Source organism: Pristiophorus japonicus, unplaced genomic scaffold (assembly GCF_044704955.1).
Source record: "Pristiophorus japonicus isolate sPriJap1 unplaced genomic scaffold, sPriJap1.hap1 HAP1_SCAFFOLD_907, whole genome shotgun sequence".
In the NCBI taxonomy this organism is placed as follows: Eukaryota; Metazoa; Chordata; class Chondrichthyes; family Pristiophoridae; genus Pristiophorus; species Pristiophorus japonicus.
The window spans coordinates 42,131-65,037 of NW_027254832.1; the positions used below are offsets into that span (position 1 = coordinate 42,131).

Below are 22,907 nucleotides of genomic sequence, written 5' to 3' on the forward strand. Positions count from 1 at the left end.
GAAGTATTGGTTCAATTAATCTGCCATTTCTTTGTTCCCCATTATAAATTAACCTGAATCCGACTGCAAGGGACCTACGTTTGACTTCACTAATCTTTTTCTCTTCACATGTTTATAGAAGCTTTTGCAGTCAGTTTTTATGTTCCCTGCAAGCTTCCTCTCGTACTCTATTTTACCCCTCTTAATTAAACCCTTAGTCCTCCTCGTTGAATTCTAAATTTCTCCCAGTCCTCAGGTTTGTTGCTTTTTTTAGCCAATTTATATGCCTCTTCCTTGGCTTTAACACTATCCTTAATTTCCTTTGTTAGCCATGGTTGAGCCACCTTCCCTGTTTTACTTTTACTCCAGACAGGGATGTACAATTGCTGAAGTTCATCCATGTGATCTTTAAATGTTTGCCATTGCTTATCCACCGTCAACCCTTTAAGTATCCTTTGCCAGTTTATTCCAGCCAATTCACATCTCATACCGTCGAAGTTACCATTCCTTAAATTCAGGATCCTAGTTTCCAAATTAACTTTGTCACTCTCCATCTTAATGAAGAATTCTACCATTTTATGGTCACTCTTCCCCAAGGGGCCTCGCACAATAAGATTGCTAATTAGTCCCTTCTCATTACACATCACCCAGTCTAGGATGGCTAGCTCTCTGGTTGGTTCCTCGACATATTGATCTAGAAAACCATCCCTAATACACTCCAGGAAATCCTCCTCCACCGCATTGCTACCAGTTATGTTAGTCCAATCAATATGTAGATTAAAATCGCCCATGATTACTGCTGTACCTTTATTGCACACATCCCTTATTTCTTGTTTGATGCGGTCCCCAACCTCACTACTACTATTTGGTGGCCTGTATACAACTCCCACTAGCGTTTTCTGCCCTTTGGTATTCTGTAGCTCCACCCATACCGATTCCACATCATCCAAGCTAATGTCCTTCCTTACTATTGCATTAATTTCTTCTTTAACCAGCATCGCCACCTCGCCTCCTTTACCTTTCTGTCTATCCTTCCTAAATGCTGAATACCGCTGGATGTTGAGTTCCTTGGTCCCCCAATGCCAATCACAGAGTATCCGTTAACTGCTATCTGCGCAGTTAATTCATCCACTTTATTCTGAATACTCCTCGCATTGAGGCACAGAACCTTCAGGCTTGTCTTTTTAACACACTTTGCCCCTTTAGAATTTTGCTGTAATGTGGCCCTATTTGCTTTTTGCCTTGGGTTTCTCTGCCCTCCACTTTTACTATTCTCCTTTCTATCTTTTGCTTCTGACTCCATTTTATTTCCCTCTGTCTCCCTGCATAGGTTCCCATCCCCCTGTCATATTAGTTTAACTCCTCCCCAACAGCACTAGCAAACACTCTCCCTAGAACATTGGTTCCGGTCCTGCCCAGGTGCAGACCGTCCGGTTTGTACTGGTCCCACCTCCCCCAGAACCGGTTCTAATGCCCCAGGAAATTGAATCCCTCCCTTCTGCAGCACTGCTCAAGCCATGTATTCATCTGAGCTATCCTGCGATTCCTACTCTGACTAGCACGTGGCACTGGTAGCAATCCTGAGATTACTACTTTTCAATGACTGATGTACCATGACACCCAGGTCTTGATGCACCTCCCCTCTTACTAATCGGTCACCATTCAGATAATAATCTGCCTTCCTGTTTTTGCCACCAAAATGGATAACCTCGCACTTATCCACTTTATACAGCATATGCCATGCATTTGCCCACTCACCTAACCTGTCCAAGTCACCCTGCAGCCTCTTAGCATCCGCCTCACAGCTCACACTACCACCCAGCTTAGTGTCATCTGCAAACTTGGAGATATTACATTCAATACCTTTGTCTAAATCATTAATATATATTGTAAATAGCTGGGGTCCCAGTACTGAACCTTGGGGTACCCCACTAGTCACTGCCTGCCATTCAAAAAACGACCCATTTATTCCCACTCTTTGCTTCCTGTCTGCCAACCAGTTCTCTATGCATTACCCCCAATCCCATGTGCCTTAATTTTGCACACTAATCTCTTGTGTGGGACCTTGTCAAAAGTCTTTTGAAAGTCCAAATACACCACATCCACTGGTTCTCCCTTATCCACTCTACAAATTACATCCTCAAAAAATTCTAGATTTGTCAAGCATGATTTCCCTTTCATAAATCCATACTGACTTGGACCGATCCTCTCACTGCTTTCCAAATGCTCTGCTATTATATCTTTAATAATTGATTGCAACATTTTCACCACTACTGATGTCAGGCTAACCGGTCTATAATTTCCTGTTTTTTCTCTCTCCCGCCTTTTTTTAAAAAGTGGGGTTTCATTAGCTCCCCTCCAATCCATAGGAACTGATCCAGAGTCTATCGACTGTTGGAAAATGATCACCAATGCATCTACTATTTCTAGGGCCACTTCCTAAGTACTCTGGGATGTAGACTATCAGGCGCTGGAGATTTATCTGCCTTCAATCCCATCAATTTCCCTAACACCATTTCCTAACTAATAAGTATTTCCCTCAGTCCCTCCTTCTCGCTAGACCCAGTACTACACCCACCAATTCTGCAATTCCCTGGATTATGGTTCTTTCCACCCCACTTCCTACAAGGACTAAATTTCATTCTCCAGTTTTCCATCTCCATTGCATCTGATGATTTACCTTCTGTATCCTCCTTTTAATTCAGTTGAGGCTTCTCCTCTTCCAAGGATCCTTGTCCCATCTCTCGTGCTTCTGCACTGACCTCTCCACTGATTCTCCTCTTCCAAACCATCAACTGCTGCAGTCAGTAATCATTGTCTGCCCTTTCTGGCCCCACCACCAAACATATCTTCCACCCTTCCAACAGCAATTCCCCCAGCACCTTCCTGTGCACTACAGGAAATGCAACATTCACCTCTGGACACCACTGTTCCGGACTCCAAATACTGAGACAGCGATTCACGTGTATTCCTCTCTCTGTATCCTGTGTGGCTCACAGTGCATCTCCTCCACATTGGGAGACTAAATGCAGATGAGATGATCACTTTCCTGAACATCTCAACTCTAATTCTCAGCTCCCTGTGACTCACCACGTTTTGTAACTTCCCCCTCCCAGTCCCAGTCTGACCTCTCTTCCCATCTCAGCTACTCACAAATGTCTTGTTTCTTTAATGATTCCATTACAACTGAGAGGATCTGTATCATCCGACAATGATTCACTGATACTCTCCCCGGGTACATGTGTCTGTATTTCCCCTCTCCTTTCTATCTCTTATTTTCCAGTTCTGATGAAGGGTACCAACCCAGAAACGCTGATTCTGTGACAGACCAACCCACTCGTTCCAGCTTCTTCTGGTTTTGTTTGATTTCTAGCATCAACAGGATTTTGCTTATTTACAGGAACGTGCAGCGGTTTAAACATAGAAAATAGGTGCAGGAATAGGCCATTCGGTCCTTCGAGCCTGCACCGCCATTCAATAAGATCATGGTTGATCATTCCCTCAGTACCCCTTTCCTGCTTTCTCTCCATACCCCTTGATCTCTTTAGCCGTAAGGGCCATATCTAACTCCCTCTTGAATATATCCAATGAACTGGCATCAACAACTCTTTGCGGCAGGGAATTCCACAGGTTAACAACTCTCTGTGAAAAAGTTTCTCCTCATCTCAGTCCTAAATGGCTTACCCCTTATCCTAAGACTATGTCCCCTGGTTCTGGACTTCCCCAACATCGGGAACATTCTTCCCGCATCTAACCTGTCCAGTCCTGTCAGTATCTTATACATTTCTATGAGATCCCCGCTCATCCTTCTAAACTCCAGTGTATAAAGACCCAGTTGATCCAGTCTCTCCTCATATGTCAGTCCAGCCATCCCAGAGATCAGTCTGGTGAACCTTCGCTGCACTCCCTCAATAGCAAGAACGAACTTCTTCAGATTAGACCAAAACTGAACACAATATTGCAGGTGAGGCCTCACAAAGGCCCTGTACAACTGCAGTAAGACCTCCCTGCTCCTATACTCAAATCCCCTCGCTATGAAGGCCAACATACCATTCGCCTTCTTCACCGCCTGCTATATCTGCATGCCCACTTTCAATGACTGATGAACCATGACACCCAGGTCTTGTTGCACCTCCCCTTTTCCTAATCTGCCGCCATTCAGATAATATTCTGCCTTCGTGTTTTTGCCCCCAAAATGGATAACCTCACATTTATCCACATTATACTGCATCTGTCATGCATTTGCCCACTCACCTAACCTGCCCAAGTCACCCCGCAGCCTCTTAGCATCCTCCTCACAGCTCACACCACCACCCAGTTTAGTGTCATCTGCAAACTTGGAGATATTACACCCAATTCCTTTATCTAAATCGTTAATGTATATTGTAAATAGCTGGGGTCCCAGCACTGAGCCCTGCGGCACTCCACTAGTCACTGCCTGCCATTCTGAAAAGGACCCGTTTATCCCGACACTCTGCTTCCTGTCTGCCAACCAGTTCTCTATCCACGTCAGTACATTACCCCCAATACCATTTGCTTTGATTTTGCACACCAATCTCTTGTGCGGGACCTTGTCAAAAGCCTTTTGAAAGTCCAAATACACCACATCCACTGGTTCTCCCTTGTCCAGTCTGCAAGTTACATCCTCAAAAAATTCCAGAAGATTTGTCAAGCATGATTTCCCTTTCATAAATCCATGCTGACTTGGTCCGATCCTGTCACTGCTTTCCAAATGCGCTGCTATTTCATCCTTAATGATTGATTCCAACATTTTCCCCATTACTGATGTCAGGCTAACCGGTCTATAATTACCCGCTTTCTCTCTCCCTCCCTTTTTAAAAAGTGGTGTTACATTAGCTACCCTCCAGTCCATAGGAACTGATCCAGAGTCAATACACTGTTGGAAAATTATCACCAATGCATCTCTATTTCTAGGGCCACTTCCTTAAGTACTCTGGGATGCAGACTATCAGGCCCCGGGGATTTATCGGTTTATACCGCACCTGCCAGGTGTTTGTGTTGTCGAGAGTTTTAGTGGGGAGAGGGGTAAGCACAGTAGTTTGAAAAGCTGCCGGCGGTACATAAAGGACTGAGCTGGAAAAGTACCGGGGCGAGGGTTGAGGCAAACTTCAGACTACCGTAAAGTAAGAAAAAAGAGATTTATTTAGTGCTGTTCACATCCTGAGGATGAACCAACATTCTTTACAGCCGATGAGCCAAAATCTCCTCCAAATAAATTGGGAAGACCGAAGCCATTGTTTTCGGTCCCCGCCACAAACTCCGTTCCCTAGCCACTGACTCCATCCCTCTCCCAGGTAACTGTCTGAGGCTGAACCACACTGTTCGCAACCTTGGTGTCGTATCTGACCCCGAAATGAGCTTCCGACCCCATATCCGCTCCATCACCAAGCCTACTAATAGTTCCACCTTCATCCATATAGCTGCACTTTCCCGGAGGCTGGTGCTTGGGAGCAGGAATTCTGGCTCTGAATATCCCGCTGCACAGACCTGTCCAGAGATCGCCAGAACTTTAAACTCAATCAAATTTACCATACATTGTCATTTATCATCTTTTACAATCAATTTATTAATATTATTCCCACCGGTCACTGCTGATGGCCAGGAGCAGAAACCAGAAATAAAAGCCACAGGTAATTTCTGCCATGACTGAGCTGACCTTTTTCAGGCCCTTCATTAAATCCTGCTATCTGTTCACTGTCCTTCTGTAAAGCACATTACAATGACCGTTTCAAACCTGCTGCAAACCACGGAAAGATAAGCCCCTCACACAATCACTTCCAGCTTTGTATCCACATCATTGTCACTGGCCCAGGCTGTATAAATATCCATGGACAATTGTCGAGTAGTTCCATCAACGTCTCACTCGAAACAGTTCATTTTCTCTCTCTGAAAAGTCCCAGGGAAAGTCTTTGTGGAAACGTGCCAGTGAAGCTGGGATTGAAACTCAACGAGCAGCGAGTGTCACTGTCACCGGGGAGGGATTGGCAGATACATCAGATCCCTCATGGTCCACAGACTGAACAACCTTTACTTATTTCTCGCATTAACTTAAAAAAAATTACACAAATTAGACATGTCGAAGTTTGGAACTGACAGTACAGAAAGGAGTAGACTTACACCCGCAAATCCGGGATTCTTGTCTCAGTACAAACTATCTGTTTCCAATGAATTTCTACATCTCTTAAACATGTATTATTGGATTGGAGTTATTCTGTTCACTGCCCCAGGGGATTGTGACATCACAGCAGCATGTTACACTAAGTGTGTGGTATCTTGTGATACAGTAACACACACAGGGAGTTAAAGGGGCTGTGATTATCAATGATGGTCATTTGAAATACCTGTACTGCAAATATTTTTATATAAAAAACACAATGAGAAGATGAGCAACAGTTCTGCTACGGCCAGGTAACGGGAGATTGGGAAAGGTGCTGGTGGTTGAAACAATGTCATTCAGAAACATGAGCAAAGATCTTTAGCCCATCGCATCAGAACATTGCTTCCCCAAAGAACAATAAAGTGGGTTCCTCAGTGTGACTGGTTGGGAGAATGTCCCAGACTGAGATTAGGTGAAGGAACATTCCTGGATCTGTTGACAACCTTCACATCAATGGTCACAACTGTTACCATAGCAACTGTAACAACATCACAGCCACTCATATAGACATAGTTAGAATGGCACTGCTACCCATTTTTAAACTAAAGGAAGAGAGGAAAAAAATAAATCACAGACAATGCGACAAAATGGAAGAGCTGTTAAGAAAGGAGAGCTGGAAAGCCAGAGAGAGAGAGAGAGAGAGCGATTGGTTAGAGAATGGAAGGAAAACACAACACATTTTAAAAGATCAATATACGACGAGGCTGGCAGCTCTACTTCACTGCCAATAATTGATCGTGATAACATCCCAGGTCTCACTTCAATAACCAGTTCAAAGCAGACCTACACTGTGACCTAAAAAGAGAACTCTTATCCACATACACTCTCTGGATGCTGGAGCCCAGCTCTGGAACCAGCAACAGCTGATTTGATCCAGAATCCGAGGGGATTCCCGTTCTAATCTCTCATCGTGTTTAGCAAGTGTCAGTTCAGATGAAGGCTCTTGTAATAGCCACCATGTGGTCCACTCCACAAGCCATGTCCACAACCTCACCAGGAACCGTTACCTGAAACAGACAAGATACAATTAGCTGCTTTCTCTATTAGTTCTGGGAAGAATATATTGGCCTTAAAGGGAGTGCAGCGTAGATTCACCAGAATGAAACCTGGACTCTAAGAGTTAAATTACGAATAGTAAGTGACACAGACCCCAGTAATGGGCTCCATTCTGTAGTCCATCATAGATACCAAACAAGTGGAGAAAAACAAGACAGATCAGATGCACAAGGTCGAAGTGTGACAAGATGGAGGATTTGTGTGTTATATTTTGAGGTGATTTTAGATAGCAATGTAAATGTGAAATAGCAATAGGTCTCAGTTAGCCTGACTGTTGCTTCCATAGCTGGAGAGTGACCAAGACACAATACTGAACAAAACCATCCACATTTACAGGAGTCAGCTAACCAGCTCTGGTGATGCCACTGCCCGTCTTTTGAAAATAATGAGATCAAAGTCTCCTTTGGACAGTCTATCTTTGTAATGTTAATATATGCAAGTCTGCAGACTAGAGGAAATCAATGAATGTATTGTCCCTGATGACTGACCCAAGAGAAAGGCCTGGGAGGAAGATAGTTAATATTCCATTCAAGATTTTGTTTTGAAGAAACTGCCCCCAGCTGTTCAACTTTAGTCCAGTTTGTCTGCTAAGTTGTGTTGTGTTGTGGAAATTGTCGGAACTGTAACACCAAATTTCTGTGAACCTGAAGGACCTACCCTCCAGGGGAAGTACTGATCATCCATTCTCCCAATGCCGAGGCAGCCTCGCAGGTTCTTGCCCCACACAAAGAGCTCGCCACGATCTGCAACATGAAGATAACTTTACTGAGTGAACAATCAAAAACTTTCCTTTCTCCTCCCTAGCCCCTAATGTAGAAGCTCAACGGTTGGCTAAACGAGAGGGTTCATTACTTTACATAAATTTAATATAAATAAGACGTAGATGTTATACAAACAAAACAATCGTGCTAATGTGCAGCATAACACAAGAGGAACATGACGATAAAGCGAAGCTAGTGTGGGGGTTTAGCTGGATTTATCGGGTTAATCTCCGACAGCAGAGTACTGATGCTGGTAAATGCTGTATACTTGCACTGCACAATCTGAATTCAACTAACAATGTCACAAGCCAAGCTCAGGTTTTTAAGAGAACCTGAGGCCTTTGAGTACAGATTTCACTGAAAGCATTAAAACAGGCAAATCCATGGGAAGGTTTGATCAAGTGATTGTGAAATATGCACAGAGCAAGATCACACAAACAGCAATGATGTGTTTTGGTGATGTTGCTTGAGGGATAAATATTGGCCAAGTCATTGGGAAAACTCTCTGGCTCCTCTTCAAATAATGTCACATGATCTTTTTAAACGTCTTATCCGAAAAATAGCACCTCCAACCAATGTTCCCTCTGAGCAGTACGGCTGCAGCTGCCTGCCTGTCCCGCGCAGACTGGGACCAGCCTGTCCAATGTGGAATTTCACACATGCTCGAAACTTTGAATAGGCCATGCAGCCTGTTACAGGGACCGCACACCCCAAAAAATTAGGGGGAACATTGCCTCTGACAATCCAACACTCCCTCAGTACTGACCCACCGACAATCCAACACTCCTTCAGTACCGACCCACCGACAGTGCGGCACTCCCTCAGTACTGACTCTCCAACAGTGTGGTGCTCCCTCAGTACCGACCCACCGACAGTGCGGTGCTCCCTCAGTACTGACTCTCCAACAGTGTGGTGCTCCCTCAGTACTGACCCACCGACAGTGCGGCACTCCCTCAGTACTGCCCCTCCAACAGTGTGGTGCTCCCTCAGTACCGACCCACCGACAGTGCGGTGCTCCCTCAGTACTGACTCTCCAACAGTGTGGTGCTCCCTCAGTACTGACCCACCGACAGTGCGGCACTCCCTCAGTACTGCCCCTCCAACAGTGTGACGCTCCCTCAGTACTGACCCTCCGACAGTGCGGCACCCTCTCAGTACTGCCCCTCCGACAGTGCAGCACTCACTCAGTACTGCCCCTCCAACAGTGTGACGCTCCCTCAGCACTGCCCTCCAACAGTGCGGCACTCCCTCAGTACTGCTCCTCCGACAATGCGGCACTCCTTCAGACAGTGTGGCGCTCCCTCAGTACTGCCCCTCCAACAGTGCAGCGCTTCCTCAGTACTGCCCCTCCGACAGTGCGGCACTCCCTCAGTACTGCCTCTCTGACAGTGCGGCACTCCCTCAGTATTGCCTCTCTGACAGTGCGGCACTCCCTCAGGACTGCCCCTCCGACAGTGCAGCGCTCCCTCAGTACTGACCCTCTGACAGTGCCGCACTCCCTCAGTACTACACTGGGAATGTCAGCGTGGAATATATGCTCATGTCTCTGGAGTGGGACTGGAACCCACATTTCTCTGACTCAGCGGCAAGAGCCTATTAATTGAGCTGAGGTAAACACAGGAATTGACAATGGGAAAAGTTGCCAGGAAGAGTATGGAAATGTAAAAATTCCTCATGAAGCCACACACTTTTTTGGGAGTTGTTGCGAGACTGTCTGGAATTAAAAGTGAAGGTGGCGAAGCCTTGATTGCCGTGAGTGTGGGTAGCTTTGCGATACTAGCTGCAGTTCAGCAAGTTCTCTTCTGGCGATACGGGGAAAAGTTTTCCAGAATGGACTGCCATTCCCAGTGAGGCTGGTGTTGCAGTACGTACCACAGGCCCATTTGGTAAATATGTTCGGACGGTCGGTGTAACGGGTTAGCCTGCATTCCACAACACCACTCCCCTTGGGCGAATATCATGTTCACAAAGCAGAAATATGAGAAATGGCAATGGAAACACTACACGGAGGAAGAGCTACACAGACTCACCAATAAGGAGCGAGCTGAGGGGTATAGATTGAACAAAACCTTTCGAAGGAAGCAGTACTGAGGAAAAGTGGAATAACCTCAGGGTGACATTTGATCAATGCAGAAAAGTGTGAAGTGATGCATTTTGGTAGGAAGAATGAGGAGAGGCAATATAAACTAAAGGGTATAATTTTGATGGGGATGCAGTGATAGAGAATTCAAACAGGCTGCATTCAGACAGGCTGTGAGAATTCACAGACTTCCCAGCCAGAGTTGCTACGTGAGTGGGAGCATGTTGCATTAAGTCATCAATCAACTTGACATTTTAGGACCTTTGGTAGCGAGCCAATTAAAGGTTAACAGTATATCAATTGAGCCAAGAAGTTCAAAGAAGCTGCGTTCTTTTCTGTAAACTGAGCCAGGTATAAGAACAGCCATTTTGGCCATGTGTTCTCAGAAAGACAAAGGAACTGGCAATCAGCCAGACGCTTGTTGCTGCTGCCAAAATAAAAGTTATGTTAAAACTACCGGAGTTTGCATTTCATTGAAAATTAAGAGATCTAACAATTTTGGCGTCGCGAACAGGATCACTAAGGAAAGAAACTGAATTTTGGACATCGGACCTACATACTGAGGTAAGGACTCCTCTTTATAAAAGTCCTCGGTCAAAAGTCTAAATTTGCCTCTCCTTCTACGCGATTCCGAAAGTCTCCGGTTTGCGAACCCTCCGGTTGGTAGTCGGCTCGGGCTCCCATAGACGTCTAAACTTCGGCGGTGTGTTAGTTAATTAATCATCGACCTACTGATCGGCTGGAAAGCCTACGACTTGAGACCCCAGTATTATGGCAGCAGGAGATAAGAGCAAAGAATTGCCTACAACTGTTAAAGGCGGGCGGGCACCACCTGAGGTTTCGATAGATGAAATCCTCGAACAGTTGAAAGAATACATAGAGCAACAATTCAACTTATCTAAAACCTGTATTAAGATCGAACAAAAGTACGGAACCTCCAAAGGACAATGGTCCTTGGACGAGATCAAAAGGGTCTGGAGAAAAACGACCCGTATGAAAAATAAAGAGCGAACCCGATGGTCCCTAACCATTATGGTATAGATCCGAAAGCGGAATGAAATTATAATGCATTCCCAACATGATCGAGAACTGACCGGTACAAAGGATCAATTGCAAGCAGTTTGTGCACAGCTGCGACAGAAAAAACTTGAACTTGAAAGGTCGGAAGCGGAAGTTAAAGATCTTAAAGGTGAAATTAAAGAATGGAAAAAAATCATTAGGTCAAAAGACAATAATAGGAAAAGGAAAATGTATCGGTCAATTCCCAGGGTACCCATGTTTGGATAAATTAAAAGCGCAAACCCGAAGACACGACCAATAGATACGAATTCTGAGTCCTCCGATGATACAGGGTCGGAGGATGAAGAATTAGGGGTGCGCTTTGCCCCTTTTAAAAAAAGACGAGTTTTAGTCAAATCAGACGAGACTGCGGATGAGGACGGAACCAAAAAAACGAGGAAAAGGGTATATGCAAAATATTTAGTTCATGATCCGGCAGACCCAGAGAAAATTGATAAATGGTCCAAGGAGTTGTCCAATCCAAAGAAAGGGGGAGTGAAAACGTGGGACCAATTGGACCGCTTAAGAAATATATATCAACTTCATCCCTGGGACGGAGTGCAAATTTTGACCATAATGGTGGCAAAAACACAGGGAAGAAAATTGCACGACAAGGTAGAAGTAGCTTTGGGGCAGGATGAGCAAGAATTAGACGCAGGATGGGAGGCGATTAAACACTGGCTGCAAGCCTTCAGTCCAGCTAAAACAGACTGGGGAAAAATTGCAGCCTGCCAACAGAAAGGAACAGAGGAGGTCCTGGAGTATGACGAGCGGTTTAGATGTACGTGGCTAGAACATTCGGGTATGAATAATATAGATGAGGAAATGGATGAACAAGCGTTTGGACCCCTGAAAGCAGCTTTCGTGGCAGGTCTAAAGCCAGAACTGTCCAAAATGCTTAAGGTAGTGTTACCGGACTGGGAAGGTAGAGGAACTACCTTTGCAGCATTGGTGGATCGATGTAACCAATTAGATCGGAATATGGGAGCTAAAGTCCGAGCTGTACAGGCTATGGGATGGAAATCCCAGGATTCTGATAAAGTTATTAGGAAAATTACCCGGAAAATGTCATTATTGTGGAAAAGAAGGTCACTGGGCCAAGACGTGCAGGGCAAAACAGAAAGGTCGCGGCTGGGGAAGAGGACGCAGCCAGGGATACAATTCAGCCAACAAGCCAGGCTTGTCACAAGATAACGACCTCATAGAAGCATTTAAGCGACTGACAATACAACAACAGAAGGAGTTACTTGGGCTAGCAAAAAACAATTAGAGCCCACCCTGGCCCCCCTCCTTGCACTAATACAACAGAGGGGAGATGGGCTAGATATAACTGTGAGGGTGGGCGATAAGGATGTGGACTGTCTTTTAGACACAGGGGCAGAATTAACATGCTTACCCCTACAATATGGAGACTTTTTGCCGTTGGATGCTAGGGCACGTACAGCCTATGGAGTTGGGGGCCATAAAGTGGAAATTAAAAGGACAACACCGGTACGTATAGGGCTGGGTCCACATGAACTAACCACGCCGGCCTGGATAGGCCCAGTAGATCAACCCCTTTTGGGAATGGACGTTCTAATCCAAATAGATTCATCGTTGCATTTTGAGAATGGTCGGGTGACATGGTCAATTAGAACTTTGAAGAAAGAAGAATTGAAGGAACACCCGATATGGGCTAAAGATAAGAACGATTGTGGCCTACTCCAGATGGAGCCTGTGTCATTTACCGGGACCAAGCCTCCATGCACTAAACAGTAGCCCATCAGTCCAACTGCCATCGCGGGAATCTTAAAGCAGCCATCACCCTCACTAAGGAACAGCAAGAGGCCTTCCTGAGTTTGAAAAAGGCTTTGTGTTCGGCACCGGCTCTGGGAATCCCCGACAGTGGTAAGCCATTTACCCTGTTTGTCCATGAGAAAGAAGGATATATGACAGCTATACTGACACAAGAACATGGGGATCGGCAAAGACCTATTGGCTATTATTCGGCAAAACTGGATGCGGTAGCCCTCGGATGGGGAAGTTGCCTAAGGGCCATGGAAGCTACATGTCGAGCGGTAATGATCACTGCGGGTCTAGTCCTCGATCAAAACCTGATTGTCACGTGTCCCCACACCGTACACGCTTTGCTGTCTATGAATAGAATGTCTCAGGTGACGGCAGCTAGATGGACCCGCTGGACGGCAGTTTTGGAAGCTGCTAATCTCCATATCGTCCGGGCCAGCCCGGTTAATCCCGCAACTATGCTCCCGATGTCAAAATCGAGGGAGCAAGAGGGGGGAGAATGTGAAGAGCATGACTGCGTGGAGATTTTAAAAGAAACAAAAGAAGCAGCCTTAGCAGCAGAGGAGCCTCTGCACAACCCAGACCTCATCCTGTTTACAGATGGTTCCTCCTTTGTTGACAATGGTACCAGAAAAGCAGGATGGGCAGTTACAACCTTATATGAGGTAGTGGCAAAAGGATGTTTACCCTCAGGAATGTCAGCACAACAGGCCGAGTTACGGGCCCTGTCAGAAGCATGTCGAATAGCAGAAGGACAGACAGCTAATGTCTACACAGATTCGCGTTATGCTTTTGGAGTCGCTCACGACTTTGGTCTGTTATGGCGGAAAAGAGGATTCCTCACTGCTGCTGGTACACCTGTCCGAAATGGAAAAGAAGTCCGAGACTTACTAGAGGCCATACAATTACCTCAGGAAGTGTCCATCCTGAAGTGTAAGGCCCATACCAAGGAAAATACCACAGAAGCTCAGGGAAATGCCCTAGCCGACCAGGCAGCTAAAGATGCCACCTCACAGGGCGTTCCTCCAGAAGAACCAACACAGATGTGCAGACTGAAAGCACTCAGGACTCTGACACGAGACCTTCAAACAATGCCAGGCGAGTGCTCCCGAGAGGAAAAATGGACATGGATTGAGGCAGGAATGAAGCTATGCGAAGATGGTGTCTGGAGACAAAGAGTTACCGACAAGCCAGTCGCGCCACAAGCGCTTATGCCTTTTTTAGCCCAAAAGATCCACTCGTGGGGACACTTGGCATCACAACAGATGACAGCACGGTTCCAGAAAAGCTGGTGGGGTCGGGGATTTAAAAAACATGCCCAGCTGGTAGCAGTGGTCTGCCAGAAAAATAATTCTGGACCCATCACGGTAATGCCCCAACTGAGGTCCCCTGCCCCTGTCGGACCATTCCAGTATCTGCAGGTTGATTATATATCTCTTCCTTCATGCCAAGGATACACTAACATTCTTGTCATGGTCGACAGATTCTCTAGATGGGTAGAAGCTGTCCCAACTAAACAAGCCACAGCCAATCACACTGCAAATGTCTTGTGTAAGGATTACATTCCCCAATGGGGAGTCCCGAGTATCATTGACTCAGATCAGGGAACACACTTCACAGGTGCTGTCTGCCAAGAAGTCTGTAGGTTACTGAACATTACGTGGGATTTACACTGTCCTTATCATCCACAATCATCAGGACAAGTAGAGCGAATTAATCGAACTCTGAAACAACGGCTTGCCAAATATCACCAAGAAGGAACACCATGGCCCCAGGCACTACCAATAGTGCTATGTAGTATTAGGGCAACCCCAAACAGAACTACAGGTCTAAGCCCATTTGAAATTATAACAGGAAGACCCATGTTGCTGCCAGGAACTATCGATTTACGGAAAGCTGATGTTCACTTAATGGGCCCAAGTTTCCACATGATTCGCGCCTGATTTTTAGGAGCAACTGGTGGAGAACGGACTATTTTAGAAATCGCAATTCTCCACATTTTTTTTTCTGCAGTTCTAGTCAGGTAGAACAGTTCTAGTTTAGAACAGAAATTTTTTCTTCAAAAGGGGGCGTGTCCGGCCACTGACGCCTGATTTGAAAGTTTCCACAGTGAAAATGTACTCCAAACTAAAGTAGAATGGAGCCAGTGAAGATTTTTGTAGAACTGAAAAAACCTGTTCTACACATTAAAAAATCAGGCGCAGGTTACAAATTAGGCGTCCAGAACGAGGTGGGGGGAGGGGGGGGGAGGGAACTCATTAAATTCGACAATAAATCCTTATTTATACTTCTACAAATATTATACAAATAAATCCAACCTGAATAAACATTTATAAGCCAAGAAAAGATTAAATAAACCATCTTCCTACCTGTGTGAAAGTGCTTCAGCCAGGGATTATTCTGCAGCCGTTCGTGCCGCTGAGCGAGAGAGGGAGGGAGAGAGAGAGAGGGAGAGAGAGAGGGAGGGAGAGAGGGAGGGAGAGAGGGGAGAGAGAGAGAGAAGGGGAGAGAGAGAGAGAGAAGGGGAGAGAGAGAAGGGGAGAGGGAGGGAGAGAGAAGGGGAGAGGGAGGGAAGGAGAGAGGGAGGGAGAGGGAGAGGGAGGGAAGGGGAGAGGGGGGGAGGGGGGAGGGAGGGAAGAAGGGGGGGGTCGGGGAACAGGAGCGGGTGTCGGGTCGGGGGGGGTGGGGGAGAGCGGGTGTCGGGTCGGGGGGGGGGGGGGGAGGAGGAGCGGGTGTCGGGTCGGGAGGGGGGGGAGCGGGCCTCGGGTCGGGGCGGGGAGCGGGTCTCGGGTCTCGGTCGGGGCGGGGGGGGAGAGAGCGGGTGTCGGGTCGGGGCGGGGGGGGGGGAGCGGGTCTCGGTCGGGTCGGGGCGGGGTGGGGGGGGGGGGGGGAGCGGGTGTCGGGTCTCGGTCGGGGCGGGGGGGGAGAGAGCGGGTGTCGGGTCGGGGCGGGGGGGGGGGGGGAGCGGGTCTCGGTCGGGTCGGGGCGGGGTGGGGGGGGGGGGGAGCGGGTGTCGGGTCGGGGCGGGGGGGGGGGGGGAGGGGGGGGAGAGCGGGTGTCGGGTCGGGGCGGGGGGGGGGGGAGGGGGGGAGAGCGGGTGTCGGGTCGGGGCGGGGGGGGGGGGGAGCGGGTCTCGGTCGGGGGGGGGAGCGGGTGTCGGGTCGGGTCGGGTCGGCGGGGGGAGCGAGTGTCGGGTCTGGTCAGGCGGGGAGCAGGAGCTGGCCGTGGGAGGAGCCCCAGTGAGGCCATTGGGCCAGGGGCTAGGGGCTGCGTGCTTCGGGCCCCTCCCACACAGTTCGGCGCCTGGAGCTACTGCACTTGCGTGCCGACTGTAGCGCGCATGTGCAGAGGTCCCGGCACTGTTTTCAGCGCAGGGACCTGGCTCCGCCCCCCCCACAGCTCGTGCCGGCTGCGCCGAGTGCCACAGGACCTGTAAGTCGGTGGAGAATACCGAGGATTTTTTTAGGCGCCGTTTTAGGCGCGAAAAACGGGCGCCCAGCTCGGAGGGGCGCCCGTTTTTTTTCTTGTGGAAACTTGGGCCCAATGAGTGACACTTTGTTATCATACTGTCAGGACCTAACCAATGCTATTAGTTCCGTTTCCCGACAGGTATCGGCAGCTTGGGGTAATCCACCCGAAGGAGGACACGACATCATCCCGGGAGTCTGGGTGTATGTGAAAACGTTGCATAAAGAATCTTTGGGTGCCAAGTGGGAGGGACCTTATCAAGTGTTATTGACCACCCAGGCAGCTGTTAAAGTCCAAGGAAAGAAAGCCTGGACAGACCCCGGAGTGTTGCTGACAAAGAAACAGCGAACCTTCATTGCCTATGATGGCACCTATTGGGTGTGTGGCCACAAGGCCTACCCTTGGCTGCCCCAGAATTGGACGGGATCCTGCTATTTAGCCTATATTGTGCCATATATGTATCATATAAAGTCACTGTCAGAACATTTACACCGTCCTAAGAGAGCTATCACAGAAACAGAGAGGTTCTTTGCCATTCTGATCCCCAGGTATGGGACCGCCAGACTGGCAAGGGAATCCATTAACTTGGCACCCGTTGTGGAACGGGTAACCAATGAAACCTCAGAGTCCCTAGTTAAATTCAATGCAGAAATGGTAGCAATCCGCACAGTAGCCCTACAGAATAGACTGGCCCTTGATTACATCCTGGCTGAAAAGGGAGGTACTTGCACCCTACTCTGAACTGAGTGTTGCACATATATCCCAGATAGCTCCGAAGAAATTACCCACTTAGCGGAGCATATCCAAAAGGAGGTAGAAAAACTGAAGCAACCCCCATCATTCACTTTGTGGAGTGGAGCCACTGAATGGCTAGGTTCATTAGGAACTTCATTGGTGGAAGGTTTAATTCTATTTGTTGTAATTGTTTTACTTTTATATTGTTTGTTTATGTTGATTAAATGTTGTTGCGACCAGGCGGCTGTAGCTGCTGTCCCGCAGGTGAGACACCTTGCATGTCCCAGCAGACCGTCTGTACGTGGCACAGGGGCATGTTATGCTTAAGGGAAGGTTGTTTACTGGTTGAATTAAGATATTGATTTGGATTAAATTGGAATAAGGTTAATTAACCTACTAAAACCAGACTTCCATTGTGGCCACGATGGAACTCGGGTTGGTGTAAATTTGTGTGGAAGCTACTAGTCTGGACATGTGGTGAAACACATCAACAAATTTTAGAAGGAAACTCTATTAACATGTATGAAATTATTTTGTAGAATGTTTAACCAGTGATAGCTGATGTTTTATGATTCAGTTTGTGAAAGAATCAAAGGGGGGATTGATAGAGAATTCAAACAGGCTGCATTCAGACAGGCTGTGAGAATTCACAGACTTCCCAACCAGAGTTGCTACGTGAGTGGGAGCATGTTGCATTAAGTCATCAATCAACTTGACATTTTAGGACCTTTGTTAGCGAGCCAATTAAAGGTTAACAGTATATCAATTGAGCCAATAAGGTCAAAGAAGGCGGGTTCTTTTCTGTAAACTGAGCCAGGTATAAGAACAACCATTTTGGCCATGTGTTCTCAGAAAGACAAAGGAACTGGCAATCAGCCAGACGCTTGTTGCTGCTGCCAAAATAAAAGTTATGTTAAAACTACAACCGGAGTTCGCATTTCATTGAAAATTAAGAGATCTAACATGCAGGAAGAGAGAGACCTCGGGGTGCACATACATGAACCTTTCAAGGTGGCAGGACAAGTCAAGAAAGCTGTTTAAAAAAAAATATGTGGGCTCCTGGGCTTTATTGATGGAGAGAGAGAGTACAACAGCAAGGACGTTATGGTCAACCTTTATAAATCACTGGTTAGGCCTCAGCTGGAGTATTGCATCTCATTCTGGGCACCTCCTTTAGGAAGGATGTCAAGGCCTGGGAGAGGGTGCAGAAAATTAAGAGATTTACCAGAATTGTACCAGGGATGAGGGACTTCAATGAAGTGGTGAGATTGGAGAAGCTGGCGGTGTTCTCCTTAGAGCAGAGAAGGTTAGGGGGAGATTTAATAGAGGTGTTCAAAACTAGGGAGAAACTGTTTCCAGTGATAGGAAGGTTGGTAACCAGAGGGCACAGACTTCAGGCAAAATATGAGCAGATTTTTTTTTAAACCATAGCTTTCAAAAGGGGGAATTGGATAAATACTTAAAAAGGAAAATAATTGCAAGGCAACAGGAAAGAGCGGGGGAGTGGGATTAGTTCGATAGCTGTTTCACATGCACGATAGGCCGAATGGCCTCCCTCTGTGCTGTAAGATTTGGGGAACAGGCAGATAAATGTGACTAAGACAGTTTGCTCGTGAGGTGGGTAAATGTCCATGTGGACTGGTTGGGAGAATAGCTGGTCTCTGTGTTGTAACTTCTGTGTATTTGGGGGCAGGGGGAGTTCAGGTGATGTTTTTTCAGCTTTCAGCAAAGCTTTTGATCCAGTGCCACTCAGGAGGTCAATCCATAAGGAACCACATAGTAGGTGGAGTTCTCCAAAAATGAATCTAAAATTGGCTGAAGGGTGGTTGTAGATGGAGCTGTGTTGTCATGGAAGAGGTAACTAGTGGGGAATGTGTGGAATGGACTGACTCGGGAGGCAGTGGGGACTTAGTGTATCAACAATTCAAGAGCAAGTACCTGGATAAGCATTGGATAGAAGGCTATGAGAGGTATTGTGGGGTATGATGTTTCCTGGACAGTGGGACTGACTGCAGTCGTTTCCAGTCCTGAATATGACCATGTTTCCAAGAACCACCAGTTTAGTTGACTGGGCCTCAGTGGGATTAGCCGAGAGATGTGAGTACGAGTGGACCGGTAATGGTACTGTGATAAGATGCCACAAAACCAAACCAAAAGCAATCCCCTGAAACAAACGGTGCTCCTTCAGCACCTCCTAAAGCTCTTCGTAGACACTTACTGGTAATGGCAGCAAAATGGTTGAGGCCACAGTTGATACGGTCAACTTGGACCTGAGGTGTGAATTCAGACCAGCCAAACAGCGTCGATGGGATCATCTCCGGCACCCTGGATTCAGACAGATTGCATCCTTTTCCCAGAATTCCATAACCCCAGACAAACACATTGCCTTCACCTGGAATTGACAAAACAACACAAGCTCATGCTCGGCAAATTCGGATATGCTATGTTCAGACAGGGCTGGGCCTCCCGTGACCATGTTCAGATAAATAGCAACACAGAATGAGAATCAGGGATTCAACTGAGAAAGCGTAACTGTGCAGAGTAGAAACATTCCAGGCTCAGTGGCAGCAATCTGGTCTCTAGACCGGGAAAGGATTGGAGATTAGAATGTGATTTCAATCCAAGGGAGAAATGACTGCAGTGGATCATGGGCTGGAACTACTTTGAGGTTTTGTAAGAGGATTGTTTTCTTCAACGAATTGGAGGGGACCTCCCAGGAAGAGATTACAGAAAGCAAAAACCAGGAGAAGCAAAATAACAGGAAGGATGGAGAGGGAGGGAACAGAGAGGAGAATGGTGGAGACGGTGGAGGTAGAGAGTGGACAGAGAGCATTATGGCCACAGTGGAAGCCCCGAGGGTTGAAGGAGAGTCACACCCGGGTATGCAGGTGCAGCCGTTTCAAAGAAAGCAGAGGCATCTTCAGAAAAACAAATAGGCTTCAAGGATAATTTGTTAAGCTTGGAAAGAAAAAACTAAAAGGAGGGAAAGATCAGGAACAGAAAAAAGGATGAGGAAGTTAAACTTGTTGTAATTGCCCGTTTTTGTGTCAAGGGCAGTTTCTCTCAATCCACAGGCATTCTCTGCATATTTAAAAGAGGTGAATGCTAATATATCTCCCAAAAATGTGCCATTCCCTACGGACGCTCACAGCCACCAATGCAGGGCGGTGACAGAACGGGGCTCAAATACAGTCACGGTCAAATATTGCTGTAAGCAGCAGGGTTGGAGATCTTATTCACCAATACTAAGATCAAAATAGTTGTTACAAGGCAAAGGATCCCTGGATAAAACCAATGACCTGTAATGGGGGGGGGGGGGGGGGTGTGAGGGAGGAGGCTGCAAGTATTAGAACATCGGGACAACGCCTCTTACACAGAGGGCAGAGTTACGGTGTAGATTTCAGGACTGGAGCAAGGAGCAGACACACGAGACTAGGAGCACGGGAGCAGGGAAGCTTCTCAAGGAAGTGGCGGAAGATGCCGGAAGGAAAAGTCAGGAAAGCCTGGGATTAAGAAATCATGCAGATGGGTCTTGCTGCTTGAAAGAATATCTGATTTTCAATCCAAGATGAAGTTAATGTTAAAGCTGTTCTCAGATCATGGCAGGTTGGGCCTCTAGTTATTTTTACACAAATACAGTCAACATGGGGAGAGGGATCGTAACACAATTCTGTTAGTGGGCAATTTGGTGGGGGAGGGTAGATGTCTATCCAGGGGACAAGATTGGAGGAGGGGGGAGGAGAGGGGGCATGTCCAGGGGGAAGGATGGGGGGGGGGGGGGAGGGGCGTGTCTGTCCAGGGGGCAGGTTTTGGGGGGGGGGGTGTGTGGGGGGGAAGAGAGGGGGCATGTCCAGGGGGAAGGATGGGGGGGGAGGGTAGATGTCTGTCTAGGGGACAAGATTGGGGCGGGGGTGGGGGTGGAGGAGAGGGTGCATGTCCAGGGGGAAGGATGGGGGGGGGGGGGGGGGGAAGAGGTGTGTCTGTCCAGGTGGCAGGTTTTGGCGGGGGGGGGGGCTATCCGGGGACTGCGCCCCCCCCTCCGCAGTATATAATAGGGAGCTGCAGTGTGGAGCTAGAAGCCCATGTGGCCCCATGGAGTTAATGACCCAAGATCTGCTGTAACCGTCAACAAACAGCGCCCCCCCCCGCCCCCGTTAGTGTTAGTTAGACGGCCTATACCCGATTAAACCCCACTATATTTTGCGCTGCACATTGCTGTAAGTGGGGGCTGGAAACAGTGCGCTCGGACCCGAGTGAACATGGCAAGCAACTGTGTATCTCCCAAACCAGTCCGATTGCAAGGTCTGAGAAGGAAGTGTCAGTTAGATTGGGTGATTTCAATGTCAAATCAGGTAGAGAGAGAGAAATAAAGAGAGGGATAGAAAGATCGTGTTGTGAGAGAGAAAAATAGAAAAAGGTGTTATCTTAATTTTTTTTTAAATCTCGAACAAAAATTAAAACCTGAAGGAATGAGACTTCACACGTATAATAGTTAATTTTCGGTGCCAGATAGGTTGACTGTCAGTAACTAACACTTATCACGTTGTTAAATGAGTACTTAGACTGAAATGACTTGACTTAACTTTCCATGTATAAATACAGCAACTTCACACCACTCAAAGCATTTGAATGGTGAGCCACAGCGACTGGCCGATCCGAGAAGCCAACGACAACAATGTTTCTGCTTTTAATTGTGCATCTTCCCTCGCCTGAAGTTGCTGTTGCCTTTGCACATAAATAACGCGCCATTAGCCTCACCATTATTTTGAGAAATCTTGGGCTAACATGGCAATCTATCTTGAATGGCATACAACCAGAGGGTGAACCCTGAACCGCTCTGCCCAGGGGCAGGTGTATGGCAGGCTGTGACATCTAATCTCATTGTTTGGGATTACGGAGGCAAGTATCCGGAACGTAAAGATCGGAACAGAGCACATTGTTAAAGGGATGAGGACTCACGGTTAAGGATTGCAGCATGAGTCCCACCACACGCTGCCTGCTTTATCTTTCCAACGCCTTTAAATGGGAGGTGCTTTGGAACATTCACCTGCAATAAAAATATAAATTTACAAAGAAGGAACGTCATCGTCACTTTGTTGTGAGATTTTACCGCAACCACCAATGGGACCCAGACTGGACTGTAACCTCGGCCCTGCACCATTTATCATCAGCTTGCCACCCTGGACCCTGCCTGGTTATCAAACACAACCATCGGTTGGCCGTTATCTACCTGCACTCACACTTTCAGGGAATTTCATGTACTGGACCCAAAGATCTCATCCAGTACCTGCCTTCCAACTGATTCACAGACCCACCATCCTGCCTGGAGTCAGACAGCGCCTCTCAGAAAACAGGGTCAATCCAGAGTTTTGTGCATTTGCCTCTTTGACGGAGACAAAGAAACAGCTACAAAGCACATTTTTCATTCAGATTTACACTTTGATAATGTTGTAGATAGAATACGGAAACAAATTCCTTTTTGGTGCTTTCATTTGAGAGAAAAGTCATTGAATTAATGTTTATGCCATCAAAACAGAACACGTATGACAATCAATAAGCAGCAGCTTCCTAGAGAGGCAATTATGTTTAAATATCTTAAAATCTAAAAACAAACTGTCCCTTTGAAAGCAAGGATTGAAAATAGACCCCCAGTTATAGATCAGATCATTTGTCTGTAACTGCAACAGCCTGTGGTCGTAACACAAAACAGCCGAGAATCCGGGTTATTACTGACACCGGGTTATTTCTGCTGTGGAAAGCAGGTAGCCGAGTGTGGGAACCGAGGTTAGGAATTCAGCAGGGCGTG

The 22,907-nt window shown here is 47.1% G+C and overlaps 1 protein-coding gene across 4 annotated transcripts in view; it reads right to left on the minus strand.

The window, feature by feature from the left end:
• rcc1l (RCC1 like) overlaps positions 1-22,907 on the minus strand; it is an 81,709-nt gene that overhangs the window by 5,724 nt on the left and 53,078 nt on the right. For 3 of the 4 annotated variants that reach the window (XM_070874611.1, XM_070874613.1, XM_070874612.1), the window contains exons 8-11: positions 22,061-22,148; positions 19,320-19,493; positions 7,871-7,956; positions 5,542-7,164 (exon numbers count right to left, since the gene is read on the minus strand). In XM_070874611.1, the coding sequence (XP_070730712.1) occupies positions 7,087-7,164; positions 7,871-7,956; positions 19,320-19,493; positions 22,061-22,148 (426 nt within the window). In that variant the 3' untranslated portion in view covers positions 5,542-7,086. Of the gene's footprint in view, positions 1-5,541; positions 7,165-7,870; positions 7,957-19,319; positions 19,494-22,060; positions 22,149-22,907 lie in introns of those variants that run through there. The other variant, XR_011592322.1, reaches the window with a different exon arrangement.